At 42.4% G+C, this 16975-nt stretch overlaps 1 protein-coding gene across 2 annotated transcripts in view; it reads left to right on the forward strand.

Moving 5' to 3' along the window:
- The window catches only part of LOC115145402 (trafficking protein particle complex subunit 8-like), an 84785-nt gene that overhangs the window by 64578 nt on the left and 3232 nt on the right, over positions 1–16975 (forward strand). For both annotated transcript variants that reach the window (XM_029686937.2, XM_029686938.2), the window contains 6 exons: positions 604–757; positions 1026–1122; positions 3675–3743; positions 3855–3913; positions 4028–4231; positions 7534–7635. In XM_029686937.2, coding sequence (XP_029542797.1) covers positions 604–757; positions 1026–1122; positions 3675–3743; positions 3855–3913; positions 4028–4231; positions 7534–7635 — 685 coding nt within the window. The remainder of the gene's footprint in view (positions 1–603; positions 758–1025; positions 1123–3674; positions 3744–3854; positions 3914–4027; positions 4232–7533; positions 7636–16975) is intronic.

Genomic DNA, 16975 nt, shown 5'->3' on the forward strand with positions numbered 1-16975 from the left:
TTTAGAAATTAATATATTTTGAAAAGCCATATCTTTAGAAAGTAATATATTTTGAAAAGCCATATCTTTAGAAAGTAATATATTTTGAAAAGCCATATCTTTAGAAAGTAATATATTTTGAAAAGCCATATCTTTAGAAATTAATATATTTTGAAAAGCCATATCTTTAGAAAGTAATATATTTTGAAAAGCCATATCTTTAGAAATTAATATATTTTGAAAAGCCATATCTTTAGAAAATAATATATTTTGAAAAGCCATATCTTTAGAAAGTAATATATTTTGAAAAGCCATATCTTTAGAAAGTAATATATTTTGAAAAGCCATATCTTTAGAAAGTAATATATTTTTCTCTTAAAGGACGTGCCTGATCATCTGTTTAACGTGGTTTCTGTAGTTTCAATTATGATTATGAGTTGGAAATGCATTACATGAACTCAATCTCTTTCCTCGTCTCTCGTTCCCTCCATCTAATTTCTGCTCTCCTTCTGTCACTCTACTCACGTTCTCTGCTTTCATCTCAAACCCCTTCCCCTCTCTCTCCCTCCCCCTCTCTCTCTCTCCCCCTCCTTACCTCCCTCCCCCTCTCTCTCCTCCCCCCAGTCACAGGGTGTTGCGTCACACGGTATTTATTTGTGCGAGTCGTTCGCTGTCTGTTCGGGCCACAGCTTGTCGTAGTAACACACTACCTGAGGAGGAGGAGGAGGAGAGGAACGGCAGCATGCTGGTCTTTGTTGACGTGGAGAACATCAACTCTGTGAGCTCCACAAGCATGCTATATATACACACACACACTAACACTTTCCATTGTAATACTCATACACACACACATACTATTTCAGTCACACAATCGCAGTTAAGCTGATGTTTGATGGAACATTGTTATTCAAAGTTCCGTTTTTGTGTTCTGTACAAGTATGCTGATGTGAAGATTTGAATGTTATGAGAGACATTGCTGTTCATTGTGTTGACTTTAAATGCTGGTCGTTATGATACTTATTCGTGCTCTCTCTCTCTCTCTACAGAGCGAGGCTGGGGTGCGTGAGTTTCACATTGCACAGGTCTCTAGCAGCAGTAAACAGTGGAGACTACACAAGTGTATAAACCCAGCAGAAGACAAAGGTTTGTCCCTCTCTGCAGCCTCTCAGAAGGGACTACAAATAGTCGAACTCATTTACTGGATGACTAACATTTCGGTCTCAGATTTTGTTTTGTGCATTTCCATTCAAAGATGGTTGACTTAAGAAGTTTCAGATTGTGGCGTTTCACTCTTTTCTCTCAATTCTTTCGCTCAGTGTCTTTCCGTCCTTTTATTTGGAAGGATTTGATTGAGGTTTTTGTGAGGAGTCTATCACTAGTTAACCATGTGGCAGCAGCCAGACTGGCTTAGAAACGTTTCACTTCATCCACTGGTTTGGTTTGATGTGTTGTTGCATAGCTGTTAAGTTCATTACATAGATGCCTTTTGGTGGTTTGATCAGTGAGGTGTACTTGTTTGGAGGGGCTACCTTGATTTGGCTATCTAGTTTTCCAGATTGACTGACCTTCATAATATGGTCTTTCACCAAATAGGGCTATCTTCTGTATACCACTCCTACCTTGTCACAACTGATTGGCTCAAACGCATTAAGGAGTAAGGAAATTCCACAAAATAGAGGGGCATTTTTCTTACCAAACCACATTAACCTTCTGAATACCTCCAAAACAAAGGTAAGGGCAGAGAAAGCTTTGTTGTACAGCATTTAACAAAACATCCGGGGAGGGGCCAGCTGAGTGTAAGACTGTATCGTCTACATATAAATGGACGAGAGAGCTTCCTACTGCCTGAGCTATGTTGTTGATGTAAATTGAGAAGAGCGTGGGGCCTAGGATCGAGCCTTGGGCTACACCCTTGGTGACAGGCAGTGGCTGAGACAGCAGCTATTCTGACTTCATACACTGCACTCTTTGAGAGCGGTAGTTAGCAAACCAGGCCAAAGACCCCTCAGAGACACCAATACATCTTAGCCGGTCCACAAGAATGGAATGCTCCACTGTATCAAAAGCCTTGACCAAGTCAATAAAAATAGCAGCACAACATTGCTTAGAATCAAGGGCAATGGTGACATTGAGGACTTTTGAGGTTGCAGTGACACATACATAACCTGAGTGGAAACCAGATTGCACACCAGAGAGAATATTGCTCCAGGTCTTTAATCGTTTTCCAGAAGTTCTTGGGGTTAGACATTTGGGGACGTTTTGTCCATTTGCCATAAGTTAGCCAGACACCATCTGGTGGAAATTTCCAGTACAGCAGAACATTTTTCAAAAATGTAATATTTTATAACACGGAAACCAAATGTCCGAGACTTCATTTGATGACTCCCCGGAAGACTGGTCCCTGGGGGATGACCTGGGGCCGTCGGACTATTTTAATAACACCTGCGGATGTTTAAGGGACCGTACATTTGCAATATGGAGATCCTCATCGATCATATGGGAAATGCCACTCGCTCCTTGTGTTGATAATACGCTTCTAGTGTTAACGTGCAGAAAACCCTTTTACGCAGAAATCAGTGAAGCAGACGTGCACATTTCTAGATATCATCAATAGTAATACAATCAAGGCATGGCAGAGGACAGGGAGAGCTCTGCGGTGTTGATTTATGACATTTGAATGTGCATTAGATGGCAACAAGATCATATTATACAGCAATTTCATCAGTTAACATGAATACAATGCCGGCGAGAGGTGGTTAGAATAGGATGGGAGGTCAAAAGTCTGTATAACCAATAGAGAGTCAGAGTCCCGAGTGTGGGAACAAACATGGTCAAATAGCAAAATGCACAAGAAAACAAATATAACGATTCGGGGCTAGCCATTGTAAGTTCAGAGTTACTTGCCCCGACAGTGCCTGTGTGCTGGAGGTGAGCAAAAGCTTGGGAGAGAGGGGGGAGTGTGGTGGGGGTACCTGTACCAGACGGGGCAACAACCAGGGCAGACGGTGAACAGAGAGGGGTGAGTGTGGTGGAGGTACCTGTACCAGACGGGGCAACAACCAGGGCAGACGGTGAACAGAGAGGGGGGAGTGTGGTGGAGGTACCTGTACCAGACGGGGCAACAACCAGGGCAGACGGTGAACAGAGAGGGGGGAGTGTGGTGGAGGTACCTGTACCAGACGGGGCAACAACCAGGGCAGATGGTGAACAGATCACCAGGTGGAATCCAAGCAGCAGTGCAGCAGGCAACAGGAGTAGGTGCCACACCCACTTGGGAAAAGCTTTTATTTCTGGAGGTAGATTTCTTGTATTAAAAAAAAATGCCAGCAGATGGTCTCTGAACAGCAGGAGGGGGCTTCCATGCCCCTGGATTTGGGTGGGGTAGCCTGCCATTTGTTGGGCTCATGCTTCGACACCTCTCACTTCACACCTCAGTGCTAATTGAAGTTGTATCTTGTCTGTCTCAGTTCCAGGTTGGATGGTGTCCTTGGTAGTATTAATCCTTCCAGGTACTTTTGTCCAAAATTAGGTTGTAGGTTTGGAGTTTTAATCTGTAGGGAAGGTTTTGCTGGGGGGGGTGCTTTGATAGTTGTTTTTAGAGGCTTTCTGAGTTACTGTAAGAATGCTGTTCAAGAGTGTTTGTTATAGTTCAGAGGGAGAAGGTCTTTCCTTTCATCCTCTTGTTGTCATTCCAGACTGCAAACTCACCAGCAGAGAGCGAGGAAAGCTGTGCTTCAGAGCAACACGATGCAAACCCCTGCAAGGTAACATGATACGCATGCATGCGCGCATCACACACACACACTACCAGCAATATCAGTCAATATGAGAATCTCTTTTCTCTGTCATGCCTGTTTTTAACTTATGTTTTTCAGTTACCTTGAAGGCAGCAGAGAAATACACATTTGCAGACCTGAGCCTTGGGAATGAACTGGTATGTAGAGGAAACACATTGTTATCTGTGAGTGTTAATGCTGTGAATGCATTATAAAAGAGAAGGAAACGATCAGCCTTTCCCTTCTCTAAGTCTGGTGTCTCCTCTCTTCAGATCATCACCTCCACCACTCCATGTGCAGATTTCTTCTTCCGGAGGTGTCAGCCCTTGGAGTCTCTGAGACCTCCCGTTGCCATGGAGACACAGGGGAGACATTCCAGGAGTCAGGGGGTGGGGCACGGGGGCGGGGACAAGGATATAGCGGGCGTGGTCAGGAAGTGTAACGAGGTGGACCTCGACATCATCATCCTCTGGAAGGTAAAACCACAGAATTAAAGGGACTCTTACCATTACTAAACTCAGCAAAAAAATAAATGTCCCTTTTTCAGGACCCTGTCTTTCAAAGATAATTTGTAAAAATCCAAATAACTTCACAGATCTTCATTGTAAAGGGTTTAAACACTGTTTCCCTGCCTGTTCAATGAACCATAAACAATTAATGAACATGCACCTGTGGAACATTGTTAAGACACTAACAGCTTACAGACGGCAGGCAATTAAGGTCACAGTTCTGAGAACTTAGGACACTAAAGAGGCCTTTCTACTGACTCTGAAAAACACCAAAAGACAGATGCCCAGGGTCCCTACTCATCTGTGTGAACGCACCTTAGGCATGCTGCAAGGAGGCATGAGGACTGCAGATGTGGCCAGGGCAATAAATTGCAATGTCCGTACTGTGAGACGCCTAAGACAGTGCTACAGGGAGACAGAATGGACAGCTGATTGGCCTCGCAGTGGCAGACCACCTGTACAGGATCGGTACATCCGAACATCACACCTGCGGGACAGGTACAGGTTAGCAACAACTGCCCGAGGTACACCAGGAACACACAATCCCTCCGTCAGTGCGCAGACTGTCCGCAATAGGCTGAGAGAGGCTGGACTGAGTGCTTGTAGGCCTGTTGTAAGGCAGCTCCTCACCAGACATCACCGGCAACAGTGTCGTCTATGGGCACAAACTGCAGTGTCCAATGGAGGCGAGTTTTAGACCACTCCAGCCGACCCTTGGCATTGCGCATGGTGATCTTAGTCTTGTGTGCGGCGGCTGCTCAGACATGAAAACCCATTTCATGAAGCTCCCGACGAACAGTTATTGTGCTGATGTTGCTTCCAGAGGAAGTTTGGAACTCTGTAGTGAGTGTTACAACCGCGCTTCATCACTCGCCACTCCTGTTCTGTGAGCTTGTTTGGCCTTCGACTTTGTGGCTGAGCCGTTGTTTCTCCTAGACATTTCAACTTCACAATAACAGCACTTACAGTTGACCAGGGAAGCTCTAGCAGAAATTTGACTAACTGACTTGTTGGAAAGGTGGCGTCTTATGACGGTGCCACTTTGAAAGTTCTTAATTCTACTGCCAATGTTTGTCTATGGAGATTGCATGGTTGTGTGCAACAGGTGTGGCTGAATCCACTCATTTGAAGGGGTGTCCATATGTTTTTGTATTTAGACTCACTACAGGCTGCCCGGCAAGAACAAGGCAGACGTGTCCATATGCAGAGTTTAATTGGCTCATGGTCAGCACCACACATTAGAACACAGGCTAGAAGTGAGCTTCATGTTACAATTAGGAATGGACTTGTGGTTCTGAAAGGTAAGAACCAGTATATATTGTTGTAAGCTATGCAGTAGGAATATCTACTCAGGAAAGAATCGCATAGCATTAGGGATGCCCTGATATGACATTTTTGGCCGATACCGATATCCAGAATTTTCCTTGCGACTCCAAAAAATAACGATTCTGATACCGGCCTTTTAAGCATTCTGGTCCTGTTAAATAGTTAACACACACGGTAAAGGGTAAAGAGGCTCAGAGAGCCACCGAGTACCTTTAAGTTTTAATGGTTTATGTCGATCAGGCGTTTCAATGCCATGACTGAGGGCATCACGTCTGCTGCAGACGCAGTTGATTATCTTATGTCTCGAGTCAGTTGTTCGAATGGCGCTAGGAGTGTGTTCGTGTTTCAATGGCATGTTCTCAAATGCCATCGAAATGGCAGCAGCGGTATGAGAACCAGCACATTCTTGAGCAATACGGCTTTCCTCAGTACGAAATCCTTGTCACCCCACTGTGCCATCATACTCAGCATGCTCATGGGGCTGACATCGCTGGTCCAAATGTCAGTCATTAAGCCAACATCATCCACGACAGAGAACTGTTGATTGTCAATGGCAATGCATTCAATTATCTTGGCGTTAATGGGTTTCGCCTTCGAGTTGTCTCGCTGAAATGTTCGTACTCTTTTCAAATGACTGCTCAACTTGAACTTGTTTAGTTGTTTGAAGTGTATTGTATTTTTAGTGCCGTCATTGTCATCTACTTACGTTATATACGTATGCACATCAGCTTTGACACTGGTTTTGCACATTGCCTTTAAACTAGACATCGGGCCGATGTTGGCATTTTTAGTTAATATTGTCCAATTCCGATATGCTCACCAATTATATTGTGCATCTATACAGGGATATACAGGTAGCCTAGTGGTTAGTGGACTAGTAACCGAAAGGTTGCAAGGTGGAATCCCCGAGCTCACAAGGTAAAAATCTGTCGTTCTGCCCCTGAACAGGCAGTTAACCCACTGTTCCTAGGCCGTCATTGAAAATACGTATTTGTTCTTAACTGACTTGCCTAGTTAAATAAAGGTAAAATAAATAAAAACATTCAAATAACAGCATACACATTTAACAGCAGTATATGTATAATCATCTCACAGGAGAGAGAACTTACTTTGACATGATTTATGGCCCTTGCTCTCAGGACTGGTGGTGCTCATATCTGTTCTTTTTCTGGTGCCAAAGAGTCAAATCTCACTGTGCATGCAGGGCCGAGGACAGACTGAAACTTCTAGAATCTCGCACCATGGCTTAAAGATGCTATGCAGAAGTCACGCCGCCATTTCCTGGTTGCTAAAATTCTAATAGTTTGTGTCAAAACATGTATAGTGTAGAGAGTCATTGTACCATCGAAACCTCTGTGAAATATATTTTCCATAACCAAAGATATTTTATTTTCAGCTTTTTGAAACTGGTGTACAAAACAAAGGTAAAATGCAAAAACTAAACTTAAGAACTGGGAAGCATAGAAATAGCGGGCACTTATCTACCACTTTTTTAGACTTGCTTTGAATGAGAATGACACATCTATAATCTATAACTCATTTCTATGTGAAATTGGTCAGGTTGCCCAAAAAGTCAAGTATTGCAGCTTTAACAGTTGCGCAAACTATGAAAGCACAGAGGTAAAGTATAAAGCATTACAGGCTATAGGGATTAACCATCTCTAAACAAGAACATCTGTTGCACAACACTCATGCATTCAATTCAATACAGGCCCTTATAAACAACATGCACGTAAGCTCCAGCGGTACTATACAGCTACAGTCACATGTGCAGACGTAGCCTTTTCTACGTGCTCCATTGTTTAATTAGTAAAATCTTTATGTTAAGTTTTTATTGAGGAATTTGCTGCTGTTTTGTTTTTGGCATCAGGCCAATGATGTTGCTAATGTTTGTTGTTGTAGAAAGGCCTATGATAGTTGCTCATTTATTTGTTTGTTTACAGGCATTTGTTGTTGAGGACAACAAGCAGGTGATCCTAGAGGGACAGCTTCATGTGGCCCTACAGACCATCGACAAAGAGGCCTGCTCTTTGACACACAAAGAGGTAAACACATGTAACAATTGTAAACATTCAAATCACCATTTTGTTCTAACGGTGCTGAATAACTATACACTCCTGGACTCCTTTGCATTGCGACTAAAGCACAAGCAAAACAAAGCGATCCGACTTCTTGGAGAACGCTACCTCTCTCTCATTCACTACCTAAAAGCCCCTATATCTCCCTGCCAAGGTCCAACAGGGTGTCGAGTGTTTACCTGGCCACCTCCCAAACACCCTGTAAGCTGTGGGGCCAGGGTGACACTGGAAAGCTTGGTATGTCGGACTCGGGCCTGGTAGAGGTTTTTCCAGGGTTAGTGTCTACTCTGACCTATGCTCCTCATGGGTTTATAGGCCAACATGAGTAAGGAAGGGTCTACTCTACACAGATGAGTGCTTAAGAGGCAGGCCCATGCTTTGCTATCTCAAGGCTGAGTGGAAGATTTTCTTTGAATTGAACAAACTTTATTGATCCTCAGAGGTAAAATTCAATTGGTCACCACTAAACAGCATAGGAGACATACAGTAAGGGAGGCAATATACTGTACACAGATGCATCAACACATATACAATGCATTCGGAAAGTTCAGACCCCTTGACTTTTTCCACATTTTGTCCCGTTACAGCCTTATTCTAAAATGGATTAAATATTTTTTTCCCTCTCATTAATCTACACAAAATGCACCATAAAGACAAAGCAAAAACAGGTTTTTAGATATTTTTGCAAAAACAGGAATATTACATAATTATTCAGAACCTTTACTCAGGACTTTGTTGAAGCACCTTTTGGTAGTGATTTACATCCTCAAGTCTTCTTGGGTATGACGCTACAAGCTTGGCACACCTGCATTTGGAGAGTTTGTTCCATTATTCTCTGCAGATCCTCTCAAGCAATGTCAGGTTGGAAGGGGAGCGTCACTGCACAGCTAATATCAGGTCTCTCCAGAGATGTTCGATCGGGTTCAAGTCCGGGCTCTGGCTGGGCCACTCAAGGGCATTCAGAGATTTGTCCCGAAGCCACTCGTGCGTTGTCTTGGCTGTGTGCTTAGGGTTGTTGTCCTGTTGGAAGAGGTCCCGAACCTTCACCCCAGTCAGGTCCTGAGTGCTCTGGAGCAGGTTTTCATCAAGGATCTCCCTGTACTTTGCTCTGCTTGTCTTTCTCTCAATCCTGACTAGTCTCTCAGTCCCTGCTGCTTAAAAACATCCCCACAGCATGATGCTGCCACTACCATGCTTCACCGTAGGGATGGTGCCAGGTTTCCTTCAGACGTGATGTTGTCACAACCATGCCTCACCGTAGGGATGGTGCCAGGTTTCCTCCAGACGTGATGTTGTCACCACCATGCCTCACCGTAGGGATGATGCCAGGTTTCCTCCAGACGTGATGCTTGGAATTCAGGGCACCAATGTTTCTCATGGTCTGAGAGTCCTTTAGGTGCTTTATGCCAAACTCCAAGCGGGCTGTCTTTGCCTTTTGCCTAGGAATGGCTTAAAGGCCTGATTGCTGGAGTGCTTCAGAGATGGTTGTCTTTCTGGAAGGTTCTCCCATCTCCACAGAGGAACTCTGTCAGCTTGACCATCGGGTTCTTGGTCACCTCCCTGACCAAGGCCCTTCTCCCCCGATTTCTCAGTTTGGCCGGGTGGCCAGCTCTAGGTAGAGTCCTGGTGGTTCCAAACTTCTTCCATTTAAGAATGGAGGCCACAGTTTTCTTGGATCTTCAATGCTGCAGAAATGTTTTGGTACCCTTCCCCAGATCTGAGCCTCGTCACAACCTTGTCTTGGAGCTCTATCGACAATTCCTTCAACCTCCATGGCTTGGTTTTTGCTCTGACATGCACTGTCAACTGTGGGACCTTATATAGACAGGTGTGTGCCTTTCCAAATCATGTCCAATCAATTGAATTTACCACAGGTGGACTCTAATCTAGTTGGAGAATCATCTCAAGGATAATCAATGGAAACAGGATGCACCAGAGCTCAATTTTGAATCTCATAGCAGTGTCTGAATACTTATGTAAATAAGGTACATTTGCAAAAATTTCTCAACCTGTTTTCACTTTGTCATTATGGGGTATTGTGTGTCAATTGATGAGAACAATTAATATAATACATTTTAGAATAAGGCTGTAACAAAATATGAGTACTTTCCGAATGCACTTGCGCATGGATGGCTAGTCAAAATACAGTATATGACGTCTATAGAAATGTATTCAATAGGTTTGTATTGACGTCATATCATTCTGATGTATACCTTTGTATATTGTTCTTGCTGTATGTGTCCTATGTTGGTGACTGTATTTAGTCTCTATGGATCAATAAAGTTGATCCACTTCAATTCAAATATGTTTCTGTGGAATGCATCACTCCTGTATTGCAAGCAGTATGTTATGTTTCATACCACCTAGTGACGCTCTCAATGCTGACAGTGAACCAACCAACGCTTGCGTTCTTCAAAATGTTTCTCTCTCCAGCAGTAGTCAAGGATGAGCTTAGCAATGTCAAGTATATCCAACTAACTGCCACACATGTTCATGAACATACTCACTTACCATCTCACACACACATCTTGCATTTTGCCAGGGTGTTTAAGGAGTGTCTTTGTGCACGCCTGTGTGTGTGTATGTTGATGATGTCATGCGGTCTAACAGTGATTACGGAAAGAGGAATGCCCTTCAGGAGTGATTGGTGCAGAGATGAACAGTGGCTCCCTCCATCTCTGCTTAAACGACTAAGGGAGGTCAGATGACTTGTTTAGTAGGTGGAGAGGGGGATGGCTGATGGTTTGCTTTACTGAGAGTGAGAGCTGTCTCCAGAGAGTGGCCAGTGGGACATAGAGGGCTCTTAGACTACATACAGACTAAGTAAAGTACCTCAGCTCCATACTCTACTGATGTGCTGTTATAGGCCTACTATACAGATGGATGTTTATATACAGTACCAGTCAAAAGTTTGGACACCTACTCATTCAAGGGTTTTTCTTTATTTTTAGACATAAAAACTATGAAATAACACACATGGAATCATGTAGTAACCAAAAAAGTGTTAAACAAATCATAGTATAATTTCTGAGATTCTATTTGAGATTCTTCAAAGAACCCTTTGCCTCTGACAGCTTTGCACACTCTTAGCATTCTCTCAACCAGCTTCATAAGGTAATCACGCGGAATCCATTTCAATTAACAGGTGTGCCTTGTTAAAAGTTCATTTGTGCAATTTCTTTCCTTAATGCATTTGAACAAATCAGTGGTGTTGTGACAAGGTAGGAGTTGTATACAGAAGATAGCCCTATTTGGTAAAATACCAAGTCCATTTTATGGCAAGAACAGCTCAAATAAGTAAAGAGAAACAACAGTCCATCATTACTATAAGACATGAAGGTCAGTCAATCCAGAAAATTAAGAACTTTGAAAGTTTCTTCAAGTGCAGTCGCAAAAAACCATCAAGCGCTATGAGGAAACTGGCTCTTATGAGGACCGCCACAGGAAAGGAAGACCCAGAGATGACCTCTGCTGCAGAGGATAAGCTCATTACAGTTACCAGTCTCAGAAATTGTAGCCCAAATAAATTTGTCACAGAGTTCAAGTAGCAGACACATCTCAACATCCAACCGTTCAGAGGAGACTGTGTGAATCCAAATGTGAGATTTTTGGTTCAAGCGCAGTGTCTGTGAGACGCAGAGTAGGTGAACGGATGATCTCTGCATGTTTGGTTCCCACCGTGAAGCATGGAGGTGGGGGTGCTTTGCTGGTGACACTGTCAGTCATTTATTTAGAATTTGTTTTGATGTCTTCACTATTATTCTACAATGTAGAACTTGTTCAACCTTCCCAAGTTCTCTCACGTCACCCCGCTCCTCCGCTCTCTCCACTGGCTTCCAGTTGAAGCTCGCATCCGCTACAAGACCATGGTGCTTGCCTACGGAGCTGTGAGGGGAACGGCACCTCAGTACCTCCAGGCTCTGATCAGGCCCTACACCCAAACAAGGGCACTGCGTTCATCCACCTCTGGCCTGCTCGCCTCCCTACCACTGAGGAAGTACAGTTCCCGCTCAGCCCAGTCAAAACTGTTCGCTGCTCTGGCCCCCCAATGGTGGAACAAACTCCCTCACGACGCCAGGACAGCGGAGTCAATCACCACCTTCCGGAGACACCTGAAACCCCACCTCTTTAAGGAATACCTAGGATAGGATAAAGTAATCCCTCTCACCCCCCTTAAAAGATTTAGATGCACTACTGTTCCACTGGATGTCATAAGGTGAAAGCACCAATTTGTAAGTCGCTCTGGATAAGAGCGTCTGCTAAATGACTTAAATGTAAATGTAGAAAATAGTAAAAATAAATAACAATTTAGCAGGTGTGTCCAAACTTTTGACTGGTACTGTAGGTGATATTTGGCTCCGGATCCAGATTTTTCTCATTGAAATGTTTTCAACTCTGACACTCTCTCTCTCACACACACACACACACACACACACTTTAACACACGTCACAGGCCCAAAGTCACATTCAGCAAAAATTAAAGCTGGTGTCTTTTTATTTTTTGAAGACTTATATCGCAGCCATTAAGTGTCTGTCTGAGAGAAAGTGACACCGTATCACACTTTAGAAAATACATCAGGGAAGTATTTTTCTCTTCACTTTTACACGATCACATGCACATCACAGTGGTACACTTCCCTCCCACACATAGTAGTGGGATTTAGGTGCTTGATCTGGTTTTAGCATGAGATCTTCACGCCTGTCTAAAAAAAAATATCTTTCCCCTTGCTCCCTCTTCCAACCACTCACCCGGCCTGAATTCATCCACATTGCCAGATAAAAAAATTGTATTATTGTTCTTTAACTCTCCCCTCACACACACCTTCCTCCAAGACAAGCCGTTGCATAGCAACAGTGTCCACGGCTCGCTAACGCTGGACAGAACTTCCTTCTTCCTTTGGCTTTTTATAGCTCTGCACGTGAGTCGCCAGGGCCACCTTTTTCCGTCCCTCTTGCATCCTCGCTTTCTCATAGGAAATTATGAGATCTTCTAACTGGAATTGCCTTTAGCAAAGGTTTGCTAAGAGTTACTTAGTGATTGTTTCTACCTACCTTGGCTTGAATATCAGAATGCCATACAGGTGAATTGCATTTATAGGGCTCACAAATGTATAGATATAGAACATGTTCATGTTTCCAGTGCATGACTAGCTGTATGGATGTCTTGACATCCTGTGTTAATGTTTTGATAAACACCCTCCCAGCCTCTAATCTCTGCCTCTAACCCGACACTCACTCACTCACACACACACACCAGCTGAAAACTGTTCCTATTATCAAAACGTGGAATTACAGTTCTATGAATGTCTCCAGGAAGTCATTTTGTCGGAGGCCATTAATAATATTTTGTAAAAGCAAATGTTCTGTGCAGAGCAGGCTGCACAATGGTGAACAAATGATACCACAACAAGTAGTCTGTATGGCTATATGTTCAGGTCACTGCCAAAATAAAGGAGACACTTGAGTAAATTGAGGATACAAAGTGTATTGAAAACAGGTGTTCTACACAGGTGTGGTTCCTGAGTTAATTAAGCAATTAACATCCCATAATGCTTAGGGTCATGTATAAAAATATCCAGTTTCCCATTATTTTGGCTACCATGGCTAGAAGAAGAGATCTTGGTGACTTTGAAAGAGGGGTCTCAAAGGAGCATACGGGGTTTAAATTGAACAATTATGGAAGATTCTGTAGCGGTGCCTGAGATTAGTATTTTTTTTCCACCACCACCATCATCAACAACACCAATTGATAGAATTTATTGTGGAAGAATGATGTCACGTCCATCCAATAGAGTTCCAGACTTGTAGAATCTATGTCAAGATGCACTGAAGCTGTTCTGGTGACAGTTACCTTTATAAACAAGCAGTATGTTTGACATAATGGTCTCTGACTTTATTAAGAAGGTTTGTGAACCCTTTAGGGTTTTCTGTATTTCTGCAAACGTTTGACCTAAAACAAAAATCAGATCTTCATCTAAGTACTAATAATAGATCAAGTTAAACAAAATAACAAACTATTCTACTTTTTCATTTCATTATTGATTAAATTGATCCAACATTCTATTTGTTGGAAAAGGTACGTGAACCTCTAGATTAATCTGCTCAAAGTGTATTAAAGTAGTCAAAAGTGAAGTATTTGGCCCCATATTCCCAGCACACAATGACTACATCAAGCTTGTGACTCTACAAACTTGTTTGATGCATTTGCAGTTTGTTTTGGTCATGTTATGAGTTGTTTTGCCCAATAGTAACTGAATGGTGAGTAAAACGTTTTAAAGTGAGTAGATAAGATGTTTTTGAACACTTGTAAATTAATCCTGATAAATGGCACGATTAAGAAAAACCATGAATGAATAATTGAGAAAGTTAGAGGCTACAGCAGAACGTTCTCTGTGTCGCCTCCATTTTATCCGGTGAAATGCCAGATTTAACTTCACATCTAGAATTGTTTTAAAATGGTCACACATCATTTAGCTATTTGATTTTGAACTTTAGACATTTGAATGTTTTTATGATTTGATAAAATGTTGAATTTGGCCTTTCTACTCTTGCCAATAGAAAAACAATTTGAATAACACATAAATGGCAAAGACCGTCTAAAATTCAATAAAAAGGAAATGAGAAAAGCTCGGGATGTATTTGACTCCTTTTAACCTCCTTTAGTTTGTTGTCACAAAACTACCTCCATACATCCACTCAATTGTATGGGTTGCCTTCAGACGAGTCCCGTGACACTTGTAGGGGTCGCATAACAAAACGGAGACCACTATCGGTGCACGGCTGGATGAGAGTTGTATGGGTTGCCTTCAGACGAGTCCCGTGACACTTGTAGGGGGTCGCATAACAAAACGGAGACCACTATCGTGCACGGCTGGATGAGAGTTGTGTAGCTAAATATTAGGCCACTCATTAGCTAAATATTAGCTCTATAAATATTTACCTGTCAAAGTGCAAGGATTTTTTTTCTTCTCACAGATTATGAAATGTGAGTTCTTCCAGGCTATGCTCTGCAGCAGTTGGGCATGCAAAGCTCCACTATTGATTAGGCCTAGATTTTTAGACACTAATATTATTCTACCTAGGCTACAACAACACAGTGCAATTAGGAATGTACTATTGTTATAAAGTGAGTACACACTTATTAGCTAGGTGATGTAGGTTAATTTTTAAATTGTACTTTTTTAAATCACATTTATTAGGATCCTCAGCTACTCTTCCTGGGTTCCACACAAAACATAAGACAGAACATTTAATAGACAACAACCGCCTAAGGATTAAAAAAAGTCACATATAGTTTATGGAGTACGTGTGTGTCAGTGCTGTGTGGTAAGTTGACAATGTAAACCATTTGGAATTGAACACCATTGATGCTTCTGAAAATAAAGATACTATATATATGTATAGTATTGATATTAACCCTCTGATTACAGTAAAGACAAGAACCGCTTAAACGTCACATGCGCCGAATACAACTGGTGTGGACTTTGCCGTGAAATGCTTGCTTGCGAGACTCCAATTTAAAAAATAATTATTATAATAACACAAGGAATAAAATACACAAGAATGGCGCTATATAAGGGATAAAGCCTCTGCCTGATTATGGTTGGTTTGGTTCCGGTCTATTCTCAATCATTTACAACATCCAGAAAAGTACATTGGTGTACTCATGGTGTATTTTGATCACACCATCCTGCTCTAACACTGACTGACTGACCAATATGTTTCTATTGGACAAATTTTGGTAGGTCCCGCTTCATTTAAAAAAACACAACAGAATCTGCGTAATGAATACGCTCTTGTTCTTTTGGTTTCTCTATTTTACATTCAGCGAGCAAGCTGTAGTAGTAAATCAAATGACCCAAATAAGTGTACAACAAGCTATTGTAGGCCTAGTCTACCTTTTTCTCCTGGGACTCCAAGAGCTAAAGAGGAATTATTATGAATAATGAACGTAGGATGAACGTATCGCTCGAAAAAGGAGAACAGCTTTTCACCTACAGATAGTCCGGAAATGGACTGCAGGATGAACGTATCGCTCGAAACAGAAAGTCCGGAAATGGACTGTAGGATGAACGTATCGCTCGAAACAGATAGTCCGGAAATGGACTGTGGGATGAACGTATCGCTCGAAACAGAAAGTCCGGAAATGGACTGTAGGATGAACGTATCGCTCGAAACAGATAGTCCGGAAATGGACTGTTGTCCTCCCCATCCGGTAGCAAGAACTCCTACACCCAAGTTTAATGCTTTCACTTTGAGGAACTATCTCCCTTCAACTCCAAAACTCCATTAAATTATTCTGGACTCTTCATCGGACAGAGACTGCAAAGAAAGCTAGCTCCCCATGTCATCTCTACAAGCCATATTTGATTCGCCAGATACTCTACACGTTCTGGATGCACAAAGGGGACTGATCGAACGGCCAATGCAAGGTAAAAGCGAAATGCCCACCCAGCCGGGCTCAGCCAGGAGAATGAGAGTTCAATATGTCAATTCCACATTTTCCTCCGGGCAATAATAAAACACACACTTTCAATACAAAACGCAGGTGAAATAGTTTATAACATGGCTTTTCTTGATGGTTTGCGTTTTGAAAATGCAGATTTAGGAACTCTAACGCGACTGCCTATACTGGCGCTTAGGCCTCTAGTCTGTGTGCGTTCACACAATTTACATTAACTGATAAATATAATTAAATAAACCACAACTTCATTATCACTGTGCCGTTTGCAAGCTCTCCAAATGTGTACGCTATGAGAACGGTATGCAGTGTTAACACATTGAATAAACAGAAATGACCACAACCAAACATTCTAGATTAATGGGGAAATGGCAATGATTAATGGTAGCCTACATTTACTACTGGTGATAATGCTGATATATAGTGGGAAATTCTTAAACATCAACAAACAAAACCATGAATGAGCACGTTAGTGGGAGAGTGCAGTATCTGTACTTTTATATTTTTGCCAACTTTTACTTCACTACATTCCTAAAGAAAATTGTGTACTTTTTATTCCATTTTCCCTGACACCCAAAAGAACTCTTTCCATTTGGAATGCTTAGCAGGACCAGAAAATTGTTACGTGATTATCAAGAGAACATCCTTGGTCATCCCTACTGCCTCTGATCTGGTGGACTCACTAAACAGAGAACATCCCTGGTCATCCCTACTGCCTCTGATCTGGTGGACTCACTAAACAGAGAACATCCCTGGTCATCCCTACTGCCTCTGATCTGGTGGACTCACTAAACAGAGAATATCCCTGGTCATCCCTACTGCCTCTGATCTGGTGGACTCACTAAA

This window comes from Oncorhynchus nerka, linkage group LG17 (assembly GCF_034236695.1).
Source record: "Oncorhynchus nerka isolate Pitt River linkage group LG17, Oner_Uvic_2.0, whole genome shotgun sequence".
Lineage (NCBI taxonomy): Eukaryota > Metazoa > Chordata > Actinopteri > Salmoniformes > Salmonidae > Oncorhynchus > Oncorhynchus nerka.